Source organism: Clavelina lepadiformis, chromosome 5, assembly GCF_947623445.1.
Source record: "Clavelina lepadiformis chromosome 5, kaClaLepa1.1, whole genome shotgun sequence".
In the NCBI taxonomy this organism is placed as follows: domain Eukaryota; kingdom Metazoa; phylum Chordata; class Ascidiacea; order Aplousobranchia; family Clavelinidae; genus Clavelina; species Clavelina lepadiformis.
This window is the reverse complement of record NC_135244.1, coordinates 13,098,409-13,121,992: the sequence shown is the minus strand read 5'-3', so window position 1 is coordinate 13,121,992 and position 23,584 is coordinate 13,098,409. Positions and strand designations below refer to the sequence as shown.

Genomic DNA, 23,584 nt, shown 5'->3' with positions numbered 1-23,584 from the left:
TACGGATTAGGCTATGATAACAAGCACATCGACATTAAAATTTATTGTTTATTAGAAAGAATTATATACTGTTGTTATGCTAGTGCAATAATCTGACATATACGTTTGAACAGCGTTAAATACGAAGGCGAGAGAAATAACTGTCATCCTGTAAAAACGTGGTAAAAAGATGCATAGCCATGTGTATATATTTTATACTACAGACTAAGCTTATACAAAAGATTTGCGTAAATCCAATAGTTATCACGTAAAACTCTTTCACATGGTTAAAAAGAACCAAATCATTCGTGATAAACGGCGAAAACTGTTACAACACAAAATATGGAGGAATTCTGATAGGAGCATGTGATATAACTATCATTAGTGGAATCCCAGGCACACATGCTGGAAACGCAGAGCCCTTGTCCCGTTTTTTGGCCAAGGCTTACGTAACAAACGCATTTGTATCTTGGTGGCCACGGTATTGATTTCAATCGAGTTTTGATCTGGTCGGCAATCTCACTAGAAAATATAAAAAATGAATGGATTTTATAAATGCGTTATTAAATATTGTTCAAAAATATCAAGAAGGTGTTATATTATTATTAGGCATATGGCATTATGAAATGAACAAAAAATATTTCAATTCATCATGGCACCCAGAAAGGCTTTTAACATTTGCGCTTTCATAAGCAACTTCTGTTAAGCGTTGCTGCAAATATTCATCGATTATGGCCTTGCATCTTGTGTCTGATGGTTTCCTTTCGGGATCCATCTTGTAAGTTGGCTCAACTTCAAAAGCAGTTTCACGGTTTACGGTACTTCCAGATAGAGATTTGTTATCCCACTGACAAGCCAAAAAGTAATTAAGCAAAAAGTTACTAGTTTTTGAAATACAGCTTATAAGCATGCATATTAATAATAATAAGCAGATTTTAATTGTCTAAATTTACCCAACAGAACGAACGCTTCTCAAATTGCTTGCTTTGAACTCGCAGCTTCAAATTGCGTGTAAATTGCCTCCATATCATAATATCCTTTAAACTCATTCTTCCTCCATCAGAAAGTGAAGGGATATGTGACCTGAGTTCTTTCCCGCTTCCCGAACTGTTTAACAGTGACGTGCTAGTTGACATTGAAGCTGTTCTTCGTGACGACATGACGATGTAGTAAACCTTTTATATCACAGTAAAGATGATTAATTTTATATCATACTACTAGGACACTAGTATTAGTAACAGTATGAATTGTAAACTCAGTTATTTACGAAATGAATAATTTTAGTTTGTATCAATCGTGCATTCATAAATAATGCAACCCACCTGTTTGCTTTAGAATTTAACTGTAAACGTAATATCTGTATATTACAAGTAACTATTTACTGCACTTGCTCAAAGTTTTTTCTTTGTAATAGAGCCAATTTACTGTATGTTGTGTTTGCTTAAATCTGCTTTAATAAATTTATTCGTAAGTTACCTCAAGAAACATTAGCAAGAGCCCGACAAATTTTATAAAGTCTAATCGCAAATTCCCTACCAATGCGTAAAACATGGCTTGTCTTCCGTTGGTTAATGCAGAGTCGGCAATATTAAAGGGTAAAGTTAAACAATATTTCATTGTCTTTGCTTTCTTTCGTATTTTCCACTCTCGTTGAAGATTTACACAACACTCCTTCAAAATAAGCACTATACCTTTTGCCTCTTTGTCATGTGGTATTTGCCTTGCATATACATGGAATTGAGCACAAAACCTTTATTTACATTGGGATTAAATAAAGGAAAAAACCTAATATGGCACACAATAACTCCGTTTGACAAGTATCTAAGATATAGCATAGCCACTGAAACGATATTGCATTGACTTAGTAAATGAAGCCAGATATCAGGCTTCTTGTGCTAAATGTACCTTTGCAACAGCTGTCCATGATGTTACTGTAAACTAGTATTGGTACCCTTCTTCAAACAACATTGTTTTACTACAAATTGCTCATCATCTTCATCTAACAAGTGAAAACGTTTTGTAATGCGAAAAGATAACAGTAACTTCTATATAAAATCTCTATTGAGCAAAAGCATCTGCGCGGTTTGTGCGATTCTTACAATAATATTTACACAGCGTACAAAACTCTTGAACATTGTATAACCAAGTGCTTTTTTATTGGAAACTTTCAAAACACGTCGACTGGTAGGCAATTGAATATTTCTAACCACTTTTCAAATGCTATCAATTTGTATTTACCTTGGCTTCAGAGAAAAAAACACAGTGAGAAAAACATAACTCTCTTTCTGTGAATTTTTTTTTTTCGTAAATGTATTTCCTTTGTTCCGTAACAGAAAAATAATGCCGTATAAGTTTCCTTTATGTCGTTACCTACAACAATATAAACTCACATCATCCACCAAAACGGAAAAATCAACTGATTTGTAAATTCACCAGGCTTGTACAGGCATGACTAGGGTTTGTTTGTTGAAACACGGTCGATAAAATAGTCAGAAATCACAGACGATCGAAAAAAATCTAGGGGAGTGTATATGACAAACAGCTGGCCAATGTGTATAAGCCCCAACAATGTACATGGTTGGTACAACACTTGGCATTGAATTAAAATTTTGCATTAGAAATTGCAACTTAAGCTATGCTTTTCTTTGTCGGTTTTATTGTATGTTTGTTAACTGTTTAAGCTTTTTGTTGTTATTCAGTATCTGTAACATCTTGAATACTAGGCTTATTTCTTATCCTGGTACAGTATACCACGTTTTATTACGTTATGATTGCAGCCATATACAACTACACTTAAGTACAATGATTTTATTCCACTCAAACACAGCAAAATCGTTCCTGTATCATCTGATTTATAACAATTCGTTTTCACATTGGATGCATGGTTATCCAATTAACCCCTACTTTTGATTGGCTACAAATATTGATTTCTACGACAATACTTGCTAAGTCAGCTAATCTAGTAAATGTGAAGATTAGAGACGCTTGAAATCAATTTCGGACGAAGCAAACGTGTAAAACGTACAATGACACACTTGAAATACATTTAGGCTCATTCAATTACACAAACTGTTGCATAACAGAACCGTAATGGAAAAAGAACTTAACTTCTCATGGGTTTACAAAATAGAAAGATTTACAGATTCATAAAGTAACTACGTAAATTCTAGGTATATTTTTGTCGATTACAATAATGTAGAAGGAAGGCTTATAACAAACATAGCTACACAACTACTTAGAGTTACGTTGTGAATTATAAGTGCATGTACGACAAGATTTGATAAAATGACCACAGGACACTGGATGCATTATATTATCCATAATCCTAAGTGTACAATAACGTCGATTACATAATATACTACACATAACTATCATTGCCAAGAAACTACAAGACCATATTCAATGTCACTCATTATCCTCCTCCCTAGTTTTGGCATCTCCACTGCCACTTGCAGCGCCTTTGACTGCCTTAACGGCAAAAGGATTTCCACCAATCAAACCATTGGCTGCATTGAACAAATTTATTGGAGAATTGCCATCGGTAAAGATTGTTGACTGAATTCCTAGACTGCGCAACAAGTTGATCTAAACAAACACATTGCATCGTTAAGGAACAGCATCCCTTGAAGATGAATCGGTTTAAAATGTTGTCAACAAACTTACCTGATGTTCTGGACCAGCAACAGCAATAGCACGGACGGTATCTGCGCCAACTGCGGAAATGATGTTTTGCGTTTTTTCTGTCTCTATTCTGGCCAAATCACGATCCTTGTTAATTCCAAGATCATTTTGCTCTTTGATATATTTCAGTTCAGCTTCTCTTGCTTTTCCCAAGCGGTCCAACTCAGACGCCTGCATGAAAAGCACATTTTAATCGAAAATATAAATGCAATTAATCAAAGCGTTATTCAAGAAAAAGTAATGGTTTCCAAAAAGGTTTAGAAGAAACTGTTCAAAATTCTGTCAAATAATTCACCGCTTCGATCTCTTGGGCCTGCGCCTTCAGTTTTGCTTGTTCAACTGCAGCTTCACCTTCAATACGCGCTGCTTCTGCACGAGACTGAGCTTCAGCCTTAGCTTGTCCGGTGCTTTCTATAGCAGCGCTTTGTGATTGCAGTTCAAGCAAGTCACGGCGGGAGCGCTCGGCTTCTGCTTCATCGGCAATCTTTTGCCTTTCCAAACGCCCACGCGCTTCTTGCTCAGCTCTTTCTGCTTCGTGCCTAAGCAAGGAGAAAAATCAAAAACATTATTATCAATTACTTAAAATCTACTTGTGTCTCCAATCTAAAGTCTACTAATCTCTAAAAGTTATTGAAACAAACAAATGTTTCACACGTGGTAAAGTCGGAGTTAGAGTTACCTTGCAGTTGCTTCCTGCGAATTGGTTGTAATTTCGATTGCAAGCTGAACTGATTTCACCAGGGCATCGCGGGTTCGCTGGTCCACCGGTTCAACAGACTGAATATCAATTGATGTGACTGCAAGACGATTTTGCGGGAATTCAAAGCGATTCCGAACCTTTCCATTGTCATCAATACCAAAAACAGACGAACGAATAATTCGGGATGAGTTCTACAGTTAGAAAACAACACAAAAACTTGGGTCAATAGTTACATGCTAGAGCGCAAATGATGAATTGTAGTGATAAACTAAACTGGAGTGTAACATTCTGCTTCCAATGCAACGTTTCCTAACAACATATCCGTGTGGCTTATCGTAACTGTTTCAAGCACTGGTCACAATTCATGATATCTACCTTGTGGAAATCATCAAAGCTTACAGAGGCTACTGCACCCCTGACCCGAGAAGCAATAGCCTTGCACATATCACCAACAAAGTCAGGAACACTGAAAAGTTTAGCTGCTTCTGCTTGGTTGTCTTCAGCTTTGCTAGTGTCAAAATGCCTGAAGAAATAAACTTACAGGTAGTACTGTATGTGTCAAAATAATAATAATAAAAATAATGCTGGCACATTAAATTAAACAACATGCAAACCATGACCACTGACAAAATAAAACAATCATACTAACGCTCACCAGTTGTAAGCAAGCTGCAGGGAAAGTCTAGCATGGTCTGCAGTTTCAATGGTGATCACATCTGTGCAAAAGTCTGGTCCAAGAAGCAATGCAAGCGATCGAATAACACCGGGACGTTTGGGTTTTCCACCAGACAATGAGAGTTGAGTGAATTGTTCATCTGGATCCAGCATAACCAGATGAGGACCAAAAACTACCCTGAAAAAAGATAAAAATTGAAGATTTACTTGTATGCATCGATGCATATATCTCTCAAATATTTTGTAGTAAACTATCAAACATTTCCAAAGCAAATTTTTAATGTTTAATTCAGTAAACAAGAAACTGTAACAGGTAAGGAGAAATTTTGAATTTCTTAATCAGAGAACATGTTTTATTTCTGTGGTTTGATTTCTTTGTGCAGTACAGTGTCACAGTCATTACCATATATGTGCAATGTACGTTTTTACTGTAAAGATTCCACAACAATTCAAGATTTTGCTGTGCAAAGATAGCTACCTGGCTTTCTTTTGCTTGTAATCATAGATTTGAACACACGCATTATGTGGTACTCTGTACGTTACAACCATTGTCTTGTTTCTAGCAATGTTAGTATCTGTAAAAATTGATGATTCAAATATAATTAAATTGATAAGCTTTTCTCAAATAAAAACTGGTAAATGTTATCATGTATGTACAAAATTACACGCAAAGTTTATGCACAATACAGTAGCATAAACGTTTAAAAGAAGATTCACAGTACTTCACTGAGATCTAGTAAGACCAACTAAAATGGAAAAATGCTTCCAATTAACATAATACACTTAAAATATAAAAATGTTTACTGTAATCCGCATCAAATTTCATAGTTAGGGCGGTTCATGGTCAATGAAATTATCTGTTTCGGTCAATTTTTGTGTTCGCATTAGTTAAGGCACATTTTGTGGCTTATTAATTTCTATAATTTAACTTTGCTGTTCTTTTAGTCTTGGAAACATCATGAAAACAAGGTTTTATACTGCAACCCATTGGACAGGGCAGTATGCATCAATGCCACCCACATTATTTTAGCTATTAGTTATCAAATCTCTAAGATGCATTAGTGGTTTGCTTTGTTGCACAATTCATGTTCACATCACATTTTAAGTATAGAAATTCAAGTGGCTTTGTGTTTTTTTTTCTGAATTTTTAGTTCTAGTTCTACCTTTTGTTAAAAAAAGTCATTTTTTGTAAGAAAAACTTTAAAGTTTTATTGGTTAATAAAGAATCGCCCTGGACATTAGTTACTTTTAGTTTACATCTGGATAAAATAATGGATAAATAACGTTTTGAGACACAATATATAAATATTAAGTGATGACACATGCAAAAGCTCTTCTTCACAGGACACCTGATGTGTGCAATGTATTAAGACAAAAAGACAGACATAATATGTTCATTACGTGTATGCAATGCGAAGTGTATAAGAATCTTTAATTGCATATTAATACATAGAAATAAATGCTTATAGCAATCCATTAAATATTTTCATTTCAAAACCGAGCTAGTATGTTGTACAACCATGCAATATTCAAAGAAAAATCAAGTTTTCTTTCTGAAACGTTAAATTATTGTAAACATGGTAAAAAACTTAAAGAAAACTATCAATGACGTGCATTTTACCAAAACTATTGTTAATCATGGCAAACTAACATGTATGAAGCAAATTCTACATTTTCTAAGCAAATATTTACAAACCCGGCAATAATCAACTTTTAGTGTTAAACTTGTTTAATGTTCATATAGAAATACTTCACGAGCTACCACTTAACTTTCAGTGTGTGGCGACTAGTAAATTTTGAGCTTTGTTGTACTTGTTGCTCATTCATTATTGAATTCATTGCTTGAAAGGCAATACCAACAACGGGGATAAATGAGTTATCAACTGTGTAAACATGCCAAAGAAAAAAATAAGTCTGGAATCTATTAATGAAGTGCCCAGGAAAGTTCCAAGTAATCAAACGTTTTGATGCATTTAAGGTGCTTTCACCATAACAATTTTTTACTTTACGAGTCCCCAAATACCAGCTTGAACAGTACATGTATAAATACATGCCTAGCTAAAACAGGAGTATCTTTACATGCCATCAAATACAATAATTGATACCAATAAAAAATACCAAGATAATGTGCCAAATAAAAATATAAATCCCAATATTATTCACAAATTTCCACTACTTTTTTATTGTCATGAATTTGAAATGTGAATGCAGATTCAAGCCTAATCTTTTATTTTGTAGGTGAGCAAACAAAACTTTGAAATATCAAGTTGACTGCTTAACTATAATGATGGTGAAATTTTTGTGATTTGATATACAACCAAGGCTAATTGGTATCTTTTATTCATCAATGAATTGATAACCTTTGTCATGGTTTAGTTTTTCATCAGCCTACGACTACAGGTATTTTAATTAAGCTCATGAGTAGGCAAAGTGGGCAGGTTTGAATTTGCACAATATAAAAATATATTATTCATGTTCTTATGAATCAAACTCTTTTTCAGTTTGGCACATCTCTGCAAGATACACACTACATATAGGCTTGCCACAAGTCCCGGTTTAGCCGGGACAGTCCCGGTTTTAAGGCCCGGTCCCGTCGTCCCGACCGGTTAACCAGTTTGTCCCGGAATTTTCAATTTGAGATTGGCAAAAAAGTTTGAAAAAATGCTTCAGAAATAGGGAGGAATAGATGCAAGGGTGTTTTTTTACAAAAGTTCCAGATTTTTACGAGAAATGTGAATCATATCTGAATGGTTATAGCGATGCTCATGAAAATGTGATACCTCATCTTTGGATGAAGTTGAGTGAAGACTTACCCTGGCCACTTGTATGTGGGTCTGCGGAAAATATCAACAAAATGTCTCAGAAGAAAATGATCAACATCGACTTCCTTTTCGATGAGCACGTTTTGGTAAAGAAATACATGTCTGAGAGTGAGAGGAAAGAATCGTGGCAAAATGCAACGACATCTCTTGAACAAAAGTGGATCTAATTGTTCCAAACTTTTATCAACAAAAACATAACCATTCCAAACTTTCAAAAACTTGTCGAGTTTGTGCTTTGTTTGCCTGGGACATCAGCACCGGTTGAGCGAGGTTTTTCAATTATGAACAAGATGTGGTCTGATGACAGAGGCCAAATGCTAGAACAGAATGTCAAAGCTCTCCTCACTTGCAAAATTAATGTTGATTTGACATGTAGTGAATTTTATGAAAAGATAAAATCGAACACTTTCTTTTGAAAAAGGTGCTTAGCACAGAAAAATATCATTAGGCCTGATTCATTTGCTCATAAATATTATTAAGTTCTTTTGTTTTCGTTGGTGAAATAGGCCTACATATATTGGTAATTTGCCCATATTAATTAATTAGTTGCATTAATTTTTTTTGTATAAGGCCTACATTAAGTTCATTTGCAGTTTTTAATATGCGTCCCGGATTTGCATTTCTAAAAAATGGCAAGCCTAACTACATAGCTTGTATTGACTTGTAGACATCTTAGTCAAAATAATTAGCAAATCATCTTAATCAAATAAGTTAGTCATAGATTACAGTGCATCCATTTACTGTAGATATATCAAACACTAGTTTGCTTATATACCAGTAATTCTTGTGTTGCGATCAGCAGAAGGATCTCTTCCTGAAGTTAAAAGTGTTTCCACAGTTGGTGGCAAATTTTTTTCCCATAATTCTTCATCATGAGTTAGCATGTATGTTTTGCCACAAACACTACGAACCTGTCAAAAAATAATACAAAACTGGTATCTTGTTTGAAACACTGTAGAAAATTTTAAAAAGTTTAATAAAAACTACAGTTGTTCCACCATACTGTATCCATTAACAAGCTGCCTCACCTTTCCTGTTTTCATATCTCGGACGTAGATTCCTTCACTTTCATCAAGAGCTATAGCCTTCCGTTTAGCGTGCACAATAACTTCCACTGGAGGCACATACTCACATGGACCTCGAATCATCCATCTGAAAAGTCATGAAACAGGTAAGCAATTTGATAGCAGTTAGATAACATCAACGATTTCCACTGAAATACACAGTAAAATACAGCACTCTTTGTGACTAAAACTTTAGTATGGACGTCTTACTTATCGCCGGGTTTCCTTTCAATTTCATTCTCTGCATCAAAGCAAGCTTCCACAGCTTTGAGGATCAAACCTTCATCTTCTCCCAATATATATACATCCTTGCAAGTAAAAATATAACATAAGTATGGTTACGGTGCTAATAATAGAAATTATTAATGTGTCAGGATGTTATAAATTAACTCTTGCATAAATAAACTTGTGCATTTGCGTTATATATCGATAACTAAAGTGTTTTTGACTGTGTAGTCTAGCATCGTGGAATCAGGCTAATACTACAGCCATTTTCCCCCTTTTCTTATACTCGTATTTGGCCCCTTTTTATATCTCAAACCTTTGGTTTCATTTCAGTGCGTGTAACATGACCCAGGTAGGACTGCAGAAGTTGTTCACATTAGTGTGTTTTTGTAAACCGTTATGTTAGATAGCAGTATTACGCTAGCCAGTTGTGTTGTGCAAGCCTGCATGGAAGTAATTCCAATAGCAACTATAAGTAACGTAATAATTTTTGTCTTTCACACTTTCTGTGGTCAGATCTTACTTATAAACACTTATTTACGTTCACATTCTCAGAAGTTTATTAACTTGCACTTTTTCTCCCTTTTGTTCACATTGTTGTGAGTGTGGTTTTGCACACAAATGTGTGTGCTGTATATTGCTCTTTGTGCATCTATGACATAAATTGATTTTGTATAAGGGCCAGCATACTTTACACACCCGCGCTACTATTGGTATTATTGCTCTCTCTCTCTCTCTCTTTTGCATCATATGCAACTCTATATCTATTTTTTCTTTATGTGGATTATTATCTAAATAGCCACTGTTGTAAAATCAAAGTCCAGTACTCTCTTCTGTGTTGTAAATATGATTTTTAAGAACACAAACAGAAATACTTTGGTTTAAAAAAAGTGACTTATTCACACCCTGGCAAAGAAGAAAAAGAAATGGATTTTCAAGGTTGCTTGCTCCAAGATCCAACCGGGCATCAGATATGTTCATCTCTTCCTGGCACTTACATCACTGTCGATGTATGCATATTCACACAAACTGATCAAACCATCTGGCTGGATATGAGTGACGAAGCTGACCATCTTCTACTTCCTCTCACAACCGACCTGTGTAAAAGATTCTTACTGTGTGCTCTCCACAATCCACCTAAACGATACTCCGGTCTCATGGATGGAATTCATTTTAGTAGGGTTTTTCTTCTTCCGTCCAGGCACACAGGTCGGTTCCATCTTGACTTTCAAATTAAGCAATAACAATAAAATTTGGATCTGAAACTTCTCATCATTGGCTATTAAACAGCAACCGATCACTGGATCAGCTAAGTTGAATAAAATATAACCTTTCACCTTTGCCTTATAGCCTTCGTGTTTCCCTACCACACGCCTTTCCACGTTGGTTTTTAATAGGTCCTTCGTTTTCCTTAACTTTTTACATCACACTTTGCAGTTTGTACCTCGCTCGTTTATTACTCCTGTTGGAGCAGATCACAGCTTTTCAGTTTGCTATAGCTTGAGTTACAGTACTTGAGTATTTATCAGTTTTGGCTTCTACAGTTTTTATTTATATCTGGTTATGATTATGTGTATTCTTTTCTATACCACACACTAATGATGCCCGCTTCAGGTGAAATATATTTCTACTTTTAAAATCTGCAAGTTGATTCTGGTTTTGGTTTAATATTTTACTTCAAATTAAGTAACAACTTTTTTCCTTGCAGTTTAAACAACATTTGAGAGAGCCCATAGCCCAATGGTTAAGGCACTTTAGAGATTTCGAAAAAAGTTCCCTCTCTATCACCCAGAGTGACATAACAAGGGAAAGCATGACGACTCCCATGACTTCTCATTCCTTCATGCTTGGAATAAAGTATGGGGCTGCCCTTAACAAAATTATGTTTTGTATAATCTGGAAATTGAACTCTGCTGTCCATCTTTATTGTTAACTGTATTCTCTTTTATATGCCGAAACAAACAGTAATTGTATTGTGTCAATTTATCAAGGCAAAACCCTTGTTTTAGTCATCAAAGGCATTATAAAAGACATAGTATTTTACTAACATTTTACTTCATAAATACAAGCATTACATGAATTACCATGACTGACAGATTTGTAGAATAGATATGAAAATTCTAGCATGCAGGCTACCAAATCAAACTACCTAGCCTACCAAGCAGTAAAACAGCAAAATTATTGAAATATTACAGGTCATCATATAGAAATCTAAAGACAAGATACTTAACCTATAACATGTATATTTCATATAATATTACTTTAGCAGCAGCTATCATATGTAAACTTGATAGTCAATATAAATGTTGAACATATTAAACCTGTATTCCACGTTCCAGCTTCTCACCAGGCCTAATGAAAAAAGAGCTTTCTCCTTTAACCAATTTTCGTTTACCCAGCTGGTTCTTTCCATTTGTTCCAACGGGATTGAGTATGACACAATATTGTCTACTTGTGAGAGTTATGACATCAACAACCCCTTTAACCTTAAATATTTACAAAGCATGATTAAAACTCATTGTATTAAGTACAAGCAGTTATTGTTGATCGTTTCTGCAAAACATTTTAAGATATATTTGCCAAGCAACCGAATTAAGTCTGTGTTTTACCATCGGTCAAAGAATTTGAGCAGTGGCAAGAAAACAAATGAAAGAACTTTCATAAAAAAAATAGTTTAAGTCACTACTTCCTAAGAGAATGTCACATTTTGCCCATCAGTTCGATCACATTCAAAGGTTTTCGATTCCCGGATTTTCACAGAACCGCAAAAATATAACTCGATCCCGGGAAAAAAAAGGGATTTTTTTAATTACATATAATGATAGAAAAAGCTAATAAATGGCAAAATCAACAAAATGGAAATACATCTAAGCTTGTTTAATTCATTTTTCATTTCATGTCTGCGCAGAAAACTCATAACATTAACAGATTTGTTGTTGAGACGTGAACAAATTTTCGTGGTGAACAGTCCTGCAGCAGACAAAGCTCGTTCTGCCTCAACTGATGTTGAGTAAACCCTTGCAAAGGTGCTCCAAACTGCTTGGCCTTTTTCTGGTGGCTTCTAGCAGTTTCATCCCCTGCTTGATTACTGCTTGGCTTTCATCATCACATGGCAATAAGTTGGACTGGATGTGTATGGAATTTTCAATATGAATGTGAAGGCTTCAAAAAGGTTGTCATTAATAGGATTGTTCTTAACCAACTTGCTTTGTCGTTCTTTATATAATCTGAGATTTCTTTGATCTTTCGTTTACTCCAGCTCTTGTTAGCAGCAAGCAAATTTAATCCAAAGACTATTGAATCGTCATATCGCTCACACAGCCAATTGCACATTCTGTTGACTGCAAAGATTGATATTGACGTCCATTTGCAATACATTTTTGTATTTTTGACATAACGTTGGTAACATGGGAAACAGGGAATTTTCGCGAGTAAAACCGGAAAACGGGAAGTTAAAAAGGTTGCTAAATCTCAGGAATTCCCAAAACCGGGATCTCGGTTTTCAAGCCCTAGATCACATACACCATGACTAATCATTTGATAGACTATCTTCAAAACCATTAGAAGAAATTGTCACAGAAACAATATAAATACTATATATTCTATTTGTGATTAACAGAAAGTCAGGGTATTCTATTTTGCTACAAGGTGTAATTTGAAGCTGTACAAGTTTGACTGAGTATGAAGCATTTGATCATATAACATTAAATGAGTGCATCTCGATAAACAGAAATTGGTGAAAAAAGGTGATTAAATCATGGATTATGTATTAATTCTGTACATACCCCAAAAAATTGCATGTGTAAAATTATCTCGAGCAATAATCTGAAAATAATACAGTCACTACACCTCTTCATGAACATCAGGAATATGGCAATCAGTATCATCCATGGTGATCAACCACTCCTCACCATTTTTTCGTTTCACGTTAAGGAAGTCAGTAAAAGTACGAGTGGCTTGCATATGCAAAGCTACCTGAAGTTCAAATATAAAGGATGTTAAAAATAGGCTCAACTGCTGTCTTATTGTACTAAAATGCAAATGGTAACATTAATAATAGTTATTTCAAAGACAACACCTTCAAAATATTTGCACAATAGCAAAAACGAATATAATAATTGAGTTGTACTCAATACCAGTTTTGTATTGCAGCGGACACTGTAGGCTATGGCTTGCATCAGGGGTTCTTGATCAGGGTTAATTTTTACTTACTATGAGGATAAATTTAATAACAAATTTAACAAAAATTAAGCTTGCATTTTTAAAACTCTTACATTTAACAAAGCCCAACACATTAACCAAAACGAAATTATTTTGAAAAACTAATACCATCACTTTCATAAATTTATATTTTATTTGTCTATTCAACAGCTTCTGCTTCATATTTCATTACCCCAGTAGTGTGCTTAAAAAAAACAAACAAAAGTGGGGTAAAGTCTATTTTTAAGCAGTTAAGTAAACTAAAACAAGACGGAATAGAACCCCTAGCTTATAGTTACACTTATCGTGTTTTAAGATTTTTGGTGCAGATTTTATACGTAAGCAACTTCTCATTATTTTGACAACTCAGTTGTCGTGTTGCGTGTACTTTACCTGTTGCAATATGATTTAGTTAAACCACTTCCCCTAACGAGTAGGATACTAGGAAATGTATGCAGCGCTCCAAGTAAAAACTGTATGCTACAGTACGCCTTTGCATTTATATATGACCATTGTATTATCAGCAGCACATAAAAACATATATCAGTGATATGGAAAATTATAGATTCCATTACTATACTGACATTATTATTAATAAATCTTAATGTTGCAAGCTTTTTATGGTTGCTAAAAAAAAGTTGCAAATCCTAATACAGTCACTAGCCAAGCCAAGCCAAGCATTGCAAACTGAGATAAAAACTGATGCATTATGAGCATACATTAATATTCCAGTTCAATGAGTGGGCAGAAGCTGATACACAAAATCTTTCCTAAACATTTTTTGGCCTAGTTCTTATTTTACTACATGCATTTTAGGAAGTTGTTAATATTGAAATTAGTGAAATCTATGTATCTGTTTACATATCTCATAATTTTGTAAATTTTGTGTATTGTATCATACAGTTGTTTGCTCTAAACCAGGGATGTCCAACCTTTTATTATAGTGGGCCGCATTGTCACTTGAAATAATTCATTGGGCCGCAGAACCTATTAAATTTCAAGAAAAATGGGTACATAAAGAGCTGACTGGTACATTTTAATTAGGCTAAGATTCAAAGTTCAAAATACTACTTGGAGTGAAAATGACTAGCGGGCCGCACAAAAATCTCAGGTGGGCCGCACTGTGGTCCGCGGGCCGCAGGTTGGACATCCCTGCTCTAAGCAATGTGGTTTGGTATGTTGTAATGTGCAATGGACTTTACCTTTTCAGTTAATACAACAGCATTTACAACTTCTATCACCTCCTCATAAACACCAGGAAGATAAGCACCAACTTTCTTAATTAGCCATTCTTCACCTGTGTCATAAATTTAGATTTAGTAAAACGTGTAAGCACATTAAACACAAATTGAAATTTGTAAAAAATCATTTAGCGAAAATGAAAAGGATTGTTGCTTAGTAGGTTGTTATCAATGAATAATTAATATAACTAAAACTGTGTAATAAGCTCAGTGCTTTTGTAAATTTCTATCTATAATAATGGTATCAAACGGTTTACAGCACTTCTAGCAAATTGTTTCAAATTTATATCTTATAAAAAGAGGACTAGAGGAAGCCAGCAATGTACTGATATCATATCTCAGTATTAGAATAAGCAGATTTAGAAATCAAACTACAAGAAATGTTTGTATTTCTGATCTTGGTGTTGTCGTTTTTCAAATGTGGCGAAGTTTCACACTGAATATGAAATGACACACCACTGAAAGAGCCAAGTCAAATGAATGAGGTTCAGCTAACCGTAACTCAGAACAATAAACAGTGTCTTTGTTACATATTTGTAAAGATTTTATAAAAGAGAGAATGATTTTGCTAAAAACCAATACATAAATTCATATCCGGATGTGTATAATTAGGTTGTTTTGACATATACATGAAATAGTATTACAAAAAATGATGGAGGGTGTTAGTATCATCAAAATGCTGTTTGTTGACCATTGCATTTTACTTTATTAATGAAAAACAAACAAATCAATAGCAAAACTTTGCTCCCTCTAAAATTTATTTGATTGGCACCTTTGTAAGTGGCAAACCTGTAACTCTGGCATTGTTATCTCGATCGTTAGTTTCTTTTCTAGCTCTCAGCTTAATAGCTTGATTCTTCTTGATCACAGTGGCTCGAATAGTTTCTTCAATAGATACTTCTTTTCGAGGAATGTAGGTACCTTTTAAATAAAATCTATAGTTTGTCAGATGAAAAACTAAAATGTCTTACTTAAACACATCAAAATTTTAAAATAGATACAACCAGCATTCCAGAAATATGTTGGAAAATTATAACTTTCCCACTAACCAGGTCCTTCAAAAAGCCATTCATCACCAGCAACTCGTCGAGTTTCACCATCAGTAAAATCAAAATTAGCCTTTAGTCTCAGAGCAGTGTTGGCAGGTACAACACGAAGCGGAGAAACAGCCTATCATTAAATTATTGCTGTTTATAACATCACTAGTGTTTATTATAGATCTAAGTTTAAAACTTGAAGTTTGCAAACAGTGCTCTTTAAACACATCTCAGAGGCTAGATGAAAACAATTTTTACAGAACACCTTTACCTAAAATTTTAACACTAAAGAATACTTCAAACAAAAAACCTGTTTCAAAATCTCTCCAGGGTAAAGTGGGAAAGGATCTCGGGCTAAACGAATTTCACGATCAGCATGGTTTAGCTTTGCCTGGCCAGTTAAATCAAGCTCTACATCACCATCAGCATTGCGAACCACAGGATTTTCAATGATGCAATAAGTTCGTGGAGGAATTGTTATCATTCGCTCAGGACCAAAAATAACTCTACAAAAAATTATGTCTGGTTGGGGAATATCCTTACAGTATAATAAAATATTTTGCAGAAAAAATTACCGCTATGCTGCCTATAATGAACAAGTTGTTTGAGCATTACTAAAACAATCCGCGACTTGCTCAAGAGGTAGTAAGGGCAGACGTGAATTAAAATTAAGTCAGATTATCGGAAAGACTTGACTTATTTTTGTTGTTTAAAAGTTTCAAATTATATTAACATGGATATTTCGATTGACTTGACCTTAGTCACAACTGTCATACTTAGGTAAAATTAGGATTTATGCATATGTATAATTTTGCTATTAGTATCAAACTATATAAAAAATATACCATAAATAATGGCTTTGCTGTGCCTGACATACAGTAGTTTAAAACTTCATAAATATGGTTGACTAAATTTGGAAAAGTAATTAAAATGACTCGACTTGAATTTGTGCTGTAAGTGGCTTTACTTGTTGCGATACAACCATTGTTTTTTAAAGGTATTTTTGTGAACAGTCTCTCAACGTTTATACTTCTGCAAGTGCAGCAGAAAATTAGTAGTTATGGTCACAACCATTCTTGCTTCCATCTCTGGATAAGAGAATAATAGAAAATAAACAAATGGGCCAGCAAACAAAAATGTAAAATGTAGCATGCTGTGCCAGTTTTTACCCCATGTAATTCTCTGTGATTATAGTAGGTGCTTTGAATGCAAATTATTAATTTGCCATGTTTACAAAATCCCCCTCCTATGCCCAGCAATTGTACAAACCACATCGCAAAACCTGGAAAGTGCGGCAGATTTGTTTTGAATATATGGTCCAAAAGTTTCTGGAAGAATGCGACAAATAAATGTGTGTATAAGAAAACTGTTAACAATTGCTTCAACTTTGCACACTTCTCATTGATACAGCTGTATCCACTAAGTTAAAACGCTGTTTATCAGACATCAAGAACTTCCAAAAACTCATAGAGTAGCTGATCATACGCAATCATTGTAATGCCCTTAAGCAAGCACCGATAATTAATGTTTGCATCCAATGGGGGCTTTTATGATGTACGGTAGCTAGAAATCAATGAGTTAAATGTCAGTTACCAGTGTAAAAATACTTTTCGTAAAAAAAAAAACAGGTAAGCTCTAACAGAATAACGTTTGGAAGTACTGTAACATTTCCTTAGTTTAAGACTTCTAAATCAATGAAGAATGTTTCGTATATCCAGAGCTGGGCAATCACTCCACAAAGAGTGATGTTCACGCTCCTTGATGAAACAAAAAGCGGCACTCGTGTTATTGCTCTTTGATAAAATAGGAGCACACTTGTTTTGCCGCTTCTGCTCTTTTTAACAGTTAAGGATATTTTCACTCTGTCACAATGACAACATAAAGCAAATTACCAGTGCTAGTAAAATGTCTAATGATCGTTGTAATAAGTATAATTAATTAAAAGTTAAAATTAATTAAATTCAAAAAGTGCTGTGCAAAAAAGTAACTTTAAAATAGCACGCTAATGGTTTAATTCCAAATTTGAAGAAAGAACTTCGCTCACAAGATTACTGTCAAAAAAGAAGTGTGCTCACTGCTCATGCCCAGCTCTGCATACATCTATTTATATACTGTACCTTTCATTGTCTTGTCTGATGTAAGTTTTTGGACCAATTTCAAGCTTAGTCACATTAGTATTCTGATCTAGCACATGTATGTAGAAATATGGTGGAATGCGATATATAGCATCATCTCCACCGTGAGCTTGAGCTAATTATAAGAGATTGGCAAATGTAAACACATATAACTTATATATACATACAGTCGGCATGTATATTGTATATGTAGGTAGATGTAATATATCTCTGATAAAACCACAAGGTATTTAGCTAAATAAAATAGGGTTTTATGCATTAGGTAATATCTTGGTGTTGCTGTTTTATTCAGTGCGACAATATACAGTTATTAATGCAACCATTGGCGCCAGCTTAGCAAAATAACTGGATGTTCAGAATGACCTCATGTTACATCATCACGTTCCGCTATGACATCACATAAGTCGTTTACCTAATGCCCAAAACAGAGCATGACAACTTGTGGAGTTAAGTAATTGCGAAATTCACTTTTAATACCGGTAACGCCTTTAAAAGACATAAAAACGTAATCGTATGAGTGTTACACATTACTATGATTTGAGTGATGAAAAGTGTAAATGTTACATCAGAGAAAACTTAAAAAATTTCGAGGATAAAAGTTATACTGTTTTGTTTAGAAAATTAGTACAATACCATTTTTTTCAATATGAATACGGCCATTTAACTAAAGCAAAGTATTTATGCATTAACACTATTAAAACGTTCAATGTTGACAACTAAATTATGTTCAATGTAATTGAAACATTTTCATGAGGACACCAGACACAATGGACCCCTCCTGTGAGAACGTATCAAGTGAACACACCCTTTGCAAAATAAACTTAATTGTGGCTTTACAAAATAAAATCCTTTCCCTATAGATTCAAATTTCAACAAAATAATACATTTTATTACTTAGATTTGTCTTATACCATTACCTTGTCAAAATGAAAAGAAATAAACGATAGATACGAAATAAGATGCCAACTGTAAGTGTCTGGATTTAATTTGGTGCTTTCTTTCGGAGTGCCTTGTGCAGAGAACATAACTCTCAACAACGAGTTTGAAGAGAAAACCTAGCTCATGAAGAAAGAAGCAAGGAGAACAAGCCACGCAAAATGTGCTGCAAGTTGCAGGGTTCAGAATAAGGACAAGTAGTATGTTATAAAGTGGGTCTGCCATTTCAAGGTGTATGTAGACGCAATTGTAGTATTTCATGGCATAGTTTTTAACCCACAACTAAAAGTGTCAATTAATGCACAATGCATTGCAGACTTTGCAAGTAAAAAAAACATGAATAGTTATGTTTAAACAAGTCTTAATATTGTAAATAAGTTAGACGTTATGGGTACAAATCAATATCCAGATAATAAGCTTTGTGCTTACATTGACACGTTATGATACCAGTCAGATGATGTTAAAAATTCAATTTAGAGAAACTTTTAGCGTTTTAACGAGTCTTAAGATTTCAAAAAACGCAACACCTTGCAAAACTTTGGGCATGCCGCACACTCCCTAATTTGGCGCCCATGGTTGGAATACTAATATCTAAAAACATATAGCAGTACCTATCACATATGTTTATATACATGAACCACCTAAAAAACTTACACGGCCTTGTCTTACTCATTTCTTCTGATGTCCAATAGAAAACTTTAATACAACAAATTGCAGAAAACGACTAAACCTTAATTGGTGAAAAACATATCAAAAACTGGTCAAAAGAACTAAATATTATTAGCAGCACCATATTTGCTCTCATAGTTTAGAATTATGCAAATACAAGCATTAATAAATTGCATTGTGCAAGTATAACAAACACAAGGGCAAAAATCAAAATTTAAAGAATGACTCTGAAATGCAGATTAACTCATAATTGCATGTGAAAGCAGAGCCCACTATGAAGCTTCTAAGCTTAATTTATATGACGAGTAGAAGTTTTCTCCAAGAGTACGTTAGACTTAAACATACTGTAACATGCTTAGATGCAACACAATTACCACTAGAAAAAAAGGTTGCAAAGGAAACAATAACCGAAAAACATTCAATGGCCACATATCATGTTTATTGTCTCACAATAACTTTAAAAATCAATTAACACATTTCTTATTAAAAATGTGGTTTTCGTTTTCGACCAGAGTATTTTGTACTAGACCTAACATTTTTCCCTTGGCGTCTACGTCGTTCCTTTTTTTCCTCAATCCAGTCTCTTGACTTTTTAATGCTCTTCTGCCTTTTATGAATTCTACTATTTCTTTGTGTAAACATAACACTCTGATTTTGTGATACATCCGTTCCACGTGCTTTGGGCATAGAAATATTAGTTACTCCACAAAACAAACAAAGAAATATCTTTTTGGCTTTAGTGCTATTTGGGTAGTCAACAACCACTCCACCACCAAATCCAGCTCTGATTGCTTGGGATGTAAGCATTTCAAGCTGCTGAGGATTCTCTGGATAAACCTAGAACAAAAATATTGGCAATTATAAGGAAATGTGTGAGCGTTACAGCATCTTCGACTACATGACATCAAACACGCATGAAAAAAGAATAAATTTTGCATGCTCGCAATGCAAGCAAGGTTGAAACAGTAGGAATCACAGCAACCAGCAACTTAATTTATAAGCATAGAAACAAATTCCAAATATGTTTGAATTCTTTTGCATGAAATGAACTAACTTTTAAAACTGGACTTTTTGCATTAAGATAGTTTTAAAAGCAAAAAAGGTAACATAGTTATTATTCAGGCCTACCTGAAAAATTGCTCTACTGCCATGTTTCATTGAAGCATAAAGAGTCTCGAAGAAATGATAGACTCTTTTTACTGGATTATGACATTTTTTATCTGCATTACACAACCATTGTAATGCAGATATGCTTATAGCTCCATCAAATGTTCCTGGACGAAAGCATATGCCTTCTCCCATGTCACCTAAAATAGTATCTCCTTCAACATCTCTTTCCCTTGCTATATCCAACATTGAACGACTAATATCAATTCCAATCCAAGAGTGTCCAAGATCTGTTAAACATTCTCCACTAAGACCTGATCCACAACCAAGATCCAAAAGTAAGCTAGGTTTGTCTGGCGGAAGATTGAGCAATTCAATTGCTCTTTCAGTCATCTCCGTTTGAATTTCAATCATTCTGGTATTCGTAGTATATTTCTGTGCTTCTTCATCATTATAAAAAATATGTGCAGGGCCATAGTGTTCAGGTCGTTTTTTGGTGGCCATTACCACACGTTATGGATATTCCTTCAGCCTTGTGAATAATGATAGTTCATATAACTTTTAAGATACTTTTTAAAAACACAATAAATTAACACAGCTTAAACTAATCCATTCAATGAATGGCGAAAAGTATACAACATGACATAGGTCTACAGATTCACACATTACTTATCCATAGCGTAGTACAGTAATAGAAACTGACTAAACTAACTTCCAGACTCAATAATTGTATTTACACAATAAGTTGCAGAGCCTAGAGCAGTGGTTCTCAACCGCCAGTCCGTGTAATGTTTTTACCAGTCTGTAAAATATCTTACTTTCTGCCTAGCTAGTTTTAATATGGAATCATAAGCATTGCAAAGTTGTTACTCCCTGTAAAACTCATTTTACGCCTGGCCGATTCAAAGCAAACGCAACAACAGACTTTGGTTAACAAAAAGATTACACATATCTGTTCTAATCACTACGAGTTTTTGTTGCCGGTCTGTGAACATTGTTTAAAACGTTGTAGAAAGGTTGGGAACCACTGGCCTAGAGCACTTGGTGCACTTTCGTTTCCCAAAACTAGGCTATGCGAATTTAAAATTTTTCCACTCGCTCAAAGGTGGTTGAGCTACTGCACAATCAGCGTCTGGTCATCATTACTGGGATTTTGATGCCTGGGATGATGTTGCTTTCGGTGTGGGTTACAAGACAACTCACAGATGCGCACGAAGAGGCCCGTTTTGAAGGTTGTTCGGAGCTTCTTGAGTGTCACAGAGGTGATTAAACTTTCCTCAAGCGTATAGTGGCTGGGGGTGAGACATTATCACTATGAGTCTGAGTCAAAAAGAGCATTCATGGAATAGCGTTACCCTTCCTCCCCATTCCCCAAGAACAAAGAAGTTCAAAAGTCCGCATTCAGTTGGCAAAGTCTTGGACTCCTGGTGACTGTATTTTTGGACGTTGATGAAGTTATACTGGTGGACTTTATGCCAAAGGGAACCACCATTAACTCAGAGGCTTACATTAACACTTTAAACAAGTTGAAAGCAAGATTGAAAAGAGTTCGTCTTAACCGGTAGATTTCCAAGGTCTTGCTGCGACACGACAATGCCAGGCCTCACACCAGATTCAAAACTAGTAAAGTCATGAGTTGAACAACCATCAACGTACCCCATAATCATCCAATCTGGCACCATCTGACTATCATCGTTTTGGTCCTTTAAAAGAGGGAGTTAGTGGCCAGCACTTTTCTGATGACAAAGATTCAAACAAGTTATAAAAAATCTGGTTGAAAGGGCAGCCTGCACAATTTTACGAGGCTGGCATACATGCCCTTATTCATTGATAGGCAGTCGGTGTCGAGAAAAAGAGAGATTACATTAAAGAGTATTTTTAAAATCCCTAATTTTAGAACTCTACATCTATGAGTGTATTGTGTTTTTATCGCAATAAATAAAGCTATATGTGATATGGACTCATTACTTTGTGACTGACCCTCGTATATAGATGCACTTTCATAAAATGGTAATTCGAGTCTTAACGATTCTGGTGGCCATGCTAATCTTCCATCATTGTAACACCACTCCCTACAAGGAAATACGGAAGTATTTTTCCGTGAGGGCGTGCACTGAAACCTAAATCCTTTGGCTTTTATTATATGGTTGTTGAAACAACCAACTTTTATTTATTATAAATCGGCAAAGTTTAGCGTGCATGTTAATGGATGTCGTGCGCGCAGGTAAAGCAAAAGGTTATGGTTCTTACGTTGCTATTTGAATCTGACTCCTGACTCTAAAATGCTGCTGTTACAATAGTATGTTACCTTCGCACATACATTAAATCAGTCATCACCTCATAAGTCATAAGCTCAACACATCGAATCAAAGCAGAAACCAAAAACAATAGCAGAAAAAGGCGAACGAAAATGAAAAAACAAAATATTACGACTTTACAAAATGCGTGGAGCAGCCTAAGGGCGCCAACCAGTGACAAACAAAACTGTACTTAATTGCCGCTACATAATATCTTTCCTTCCCTGGTAAGAATGAAAGAGGGCGGTAAGCGACTAAGAACAACACGGAGCGATGCAATCGAATAACGAATTGCGTTTTCATAACAATAAAGAAAGTACAATTAACACACAAAATTTACATATACACCTACTACAGCTGAGCATTACACACAACAAAGATGTGAAGTTACAAAGGTTGTACGTAGTATGCCTATATGCGATGCAATGTGAAAATGGGACGGTTTCAATATCTATCACAAATCATCAGATGTAAAAGTTTTGTACAAATGATAATATGGTCTGGTCATAAATTGTACGATAGTATATTTGGATAACATCTCAGTACCACTGTCTTAAAGAATTGTGCATAAACAAATAAATGTTTTATTTAATATTTAAGTGTAGTGACGTCAGCAGCGGGTAGGATGTCACCTTCCCGAAAACAGCCACTATGTGTAAACTATAGCCAATGAATCACAAAGATACATTTTTCCTCAGCGGGGGGGGGGGGGGAGGGGGGTGAGGGGTAACCGTCAGATAGCATGCCAATTAAGACCATCAAAGTAAGCAAAATTGGCATAATAACGCTACTTGACGTAACACCATACTGTGGGAG

The 23,584-nt window shown here is 34.9% G+C and overlaps 3 protein-coding genes across 6 annotated transcripts; all 3 read right to left on the bottom strand.

Moving 5' to 3' along the window:
* Nucleotides 1-28: 28 nt before the first annotated feature.
* On the bottom strand, nucleotides 29-2,374 carry LOC143459413 (dynein light chain Tctex-type 5-B-like). Of its 4 annotated transcripts, none has more exons than XM_076956565.1 (4): nucleotides 2,218-2,374; nucleotides 933-1,154; nucleotides 639-826; nucleotides 29-501 (listed from the first exon to the last, which is right to left on the bottom strand). In XM_076956565.1, the coding sequence occupies exons 2-4, from the start codon at nucleotides 1,137-1,139 to the stop codon at nucleotides 282-284; spliced, it is 615 nt and encodes a 204-aa protein (XP_076812680.1). In that variant the 5' UTR covers nucleotides 1,140-1,154; nucleotides 2,218-2,374; the 3' UTR covers nucleotides 29-281. The 4 variants fall into 4 exon arrangements, with proteins under 4 accessions (XP_076812680.1, XP_076812679.1, XP_076812677.1 ...); XM_076956564.1 differs by lacking the exon at nucleotides 2,218-2,374 and adding an exon at nucleotides 1,885-2,164; XM_076956562.1 differs by lacking the exon at nucleotides 2,218-2,374 and adding an exon at nucleotides 1,671-1,858.
* A 398-nt stretch (nucleotides 2,375-2,772) lies between these two features.
* Nucleotides 2,773-19,492, bottom strand: LOC143459411 (major vault protein-like). The gene is made up of 18 exons (XM_076956560.1): nucleotides 19,350-19,492; nucleotides 17,742-17,874; nucleotides 15,935-16,130; nucleotides 15,637-15,757; nucleotides 15,377-15,508; nucleotides 14,549-14,643; nucleotides 12,996-13,121; nucleotides 11,468-11,632; nucleotides 9,132-9,229; nucleotides 8,886-9,009; nucleotides 8,633-8,768; nucleotides 5,514-5,610; nucleotides 5,016-5,213; nucleotides 4,736-4,883; nucleotides 4,340-4,551; nucleotides 3,956-4,199; nucleotides 3,643-3,831; nucleotides 2,773-3,564 (listed from the first exon to the last, which is right to left on the bottom strand). Exons 1-18 carry the CDS (start codon nucleotides 19,366-19,368, stop codon nucleotides 3,385-3,387), a joined length of 2,613 nt encoding a protein of 870 aa, XP_076812675.1. The 5' UTR covers nucleotides 19,369-19,492; the 3' UTR covers nucleotides 2,773-3,384.
* LOC143459412 (18S rRNA (guanine-N(7))-methyltransferase-like) lies at nucleotides 19,426-22,815 on the bottom strand. Its single transcript, XM_076956561.1, has 2 exons — nucleotides 20,493-22,815; nucleotides 19,426-20,201 (listed from the first exon to the last, which is right to left on the bottom strand). Exons 1-2 carry the CDS (start codon nucleotides 20,973-20,975, stop codon nucleotides 19,848-19,850), a joined length of 837 nt encoding a protein of 278 aa, XP_076812676.1. The 5' UTR covers nucleotides 20,976-22,815; the 3' UTR covers nucleotides 19,426-19,847.
* Nucleotides 22,816-23,584: the final 769 nt, after the last annotated feature.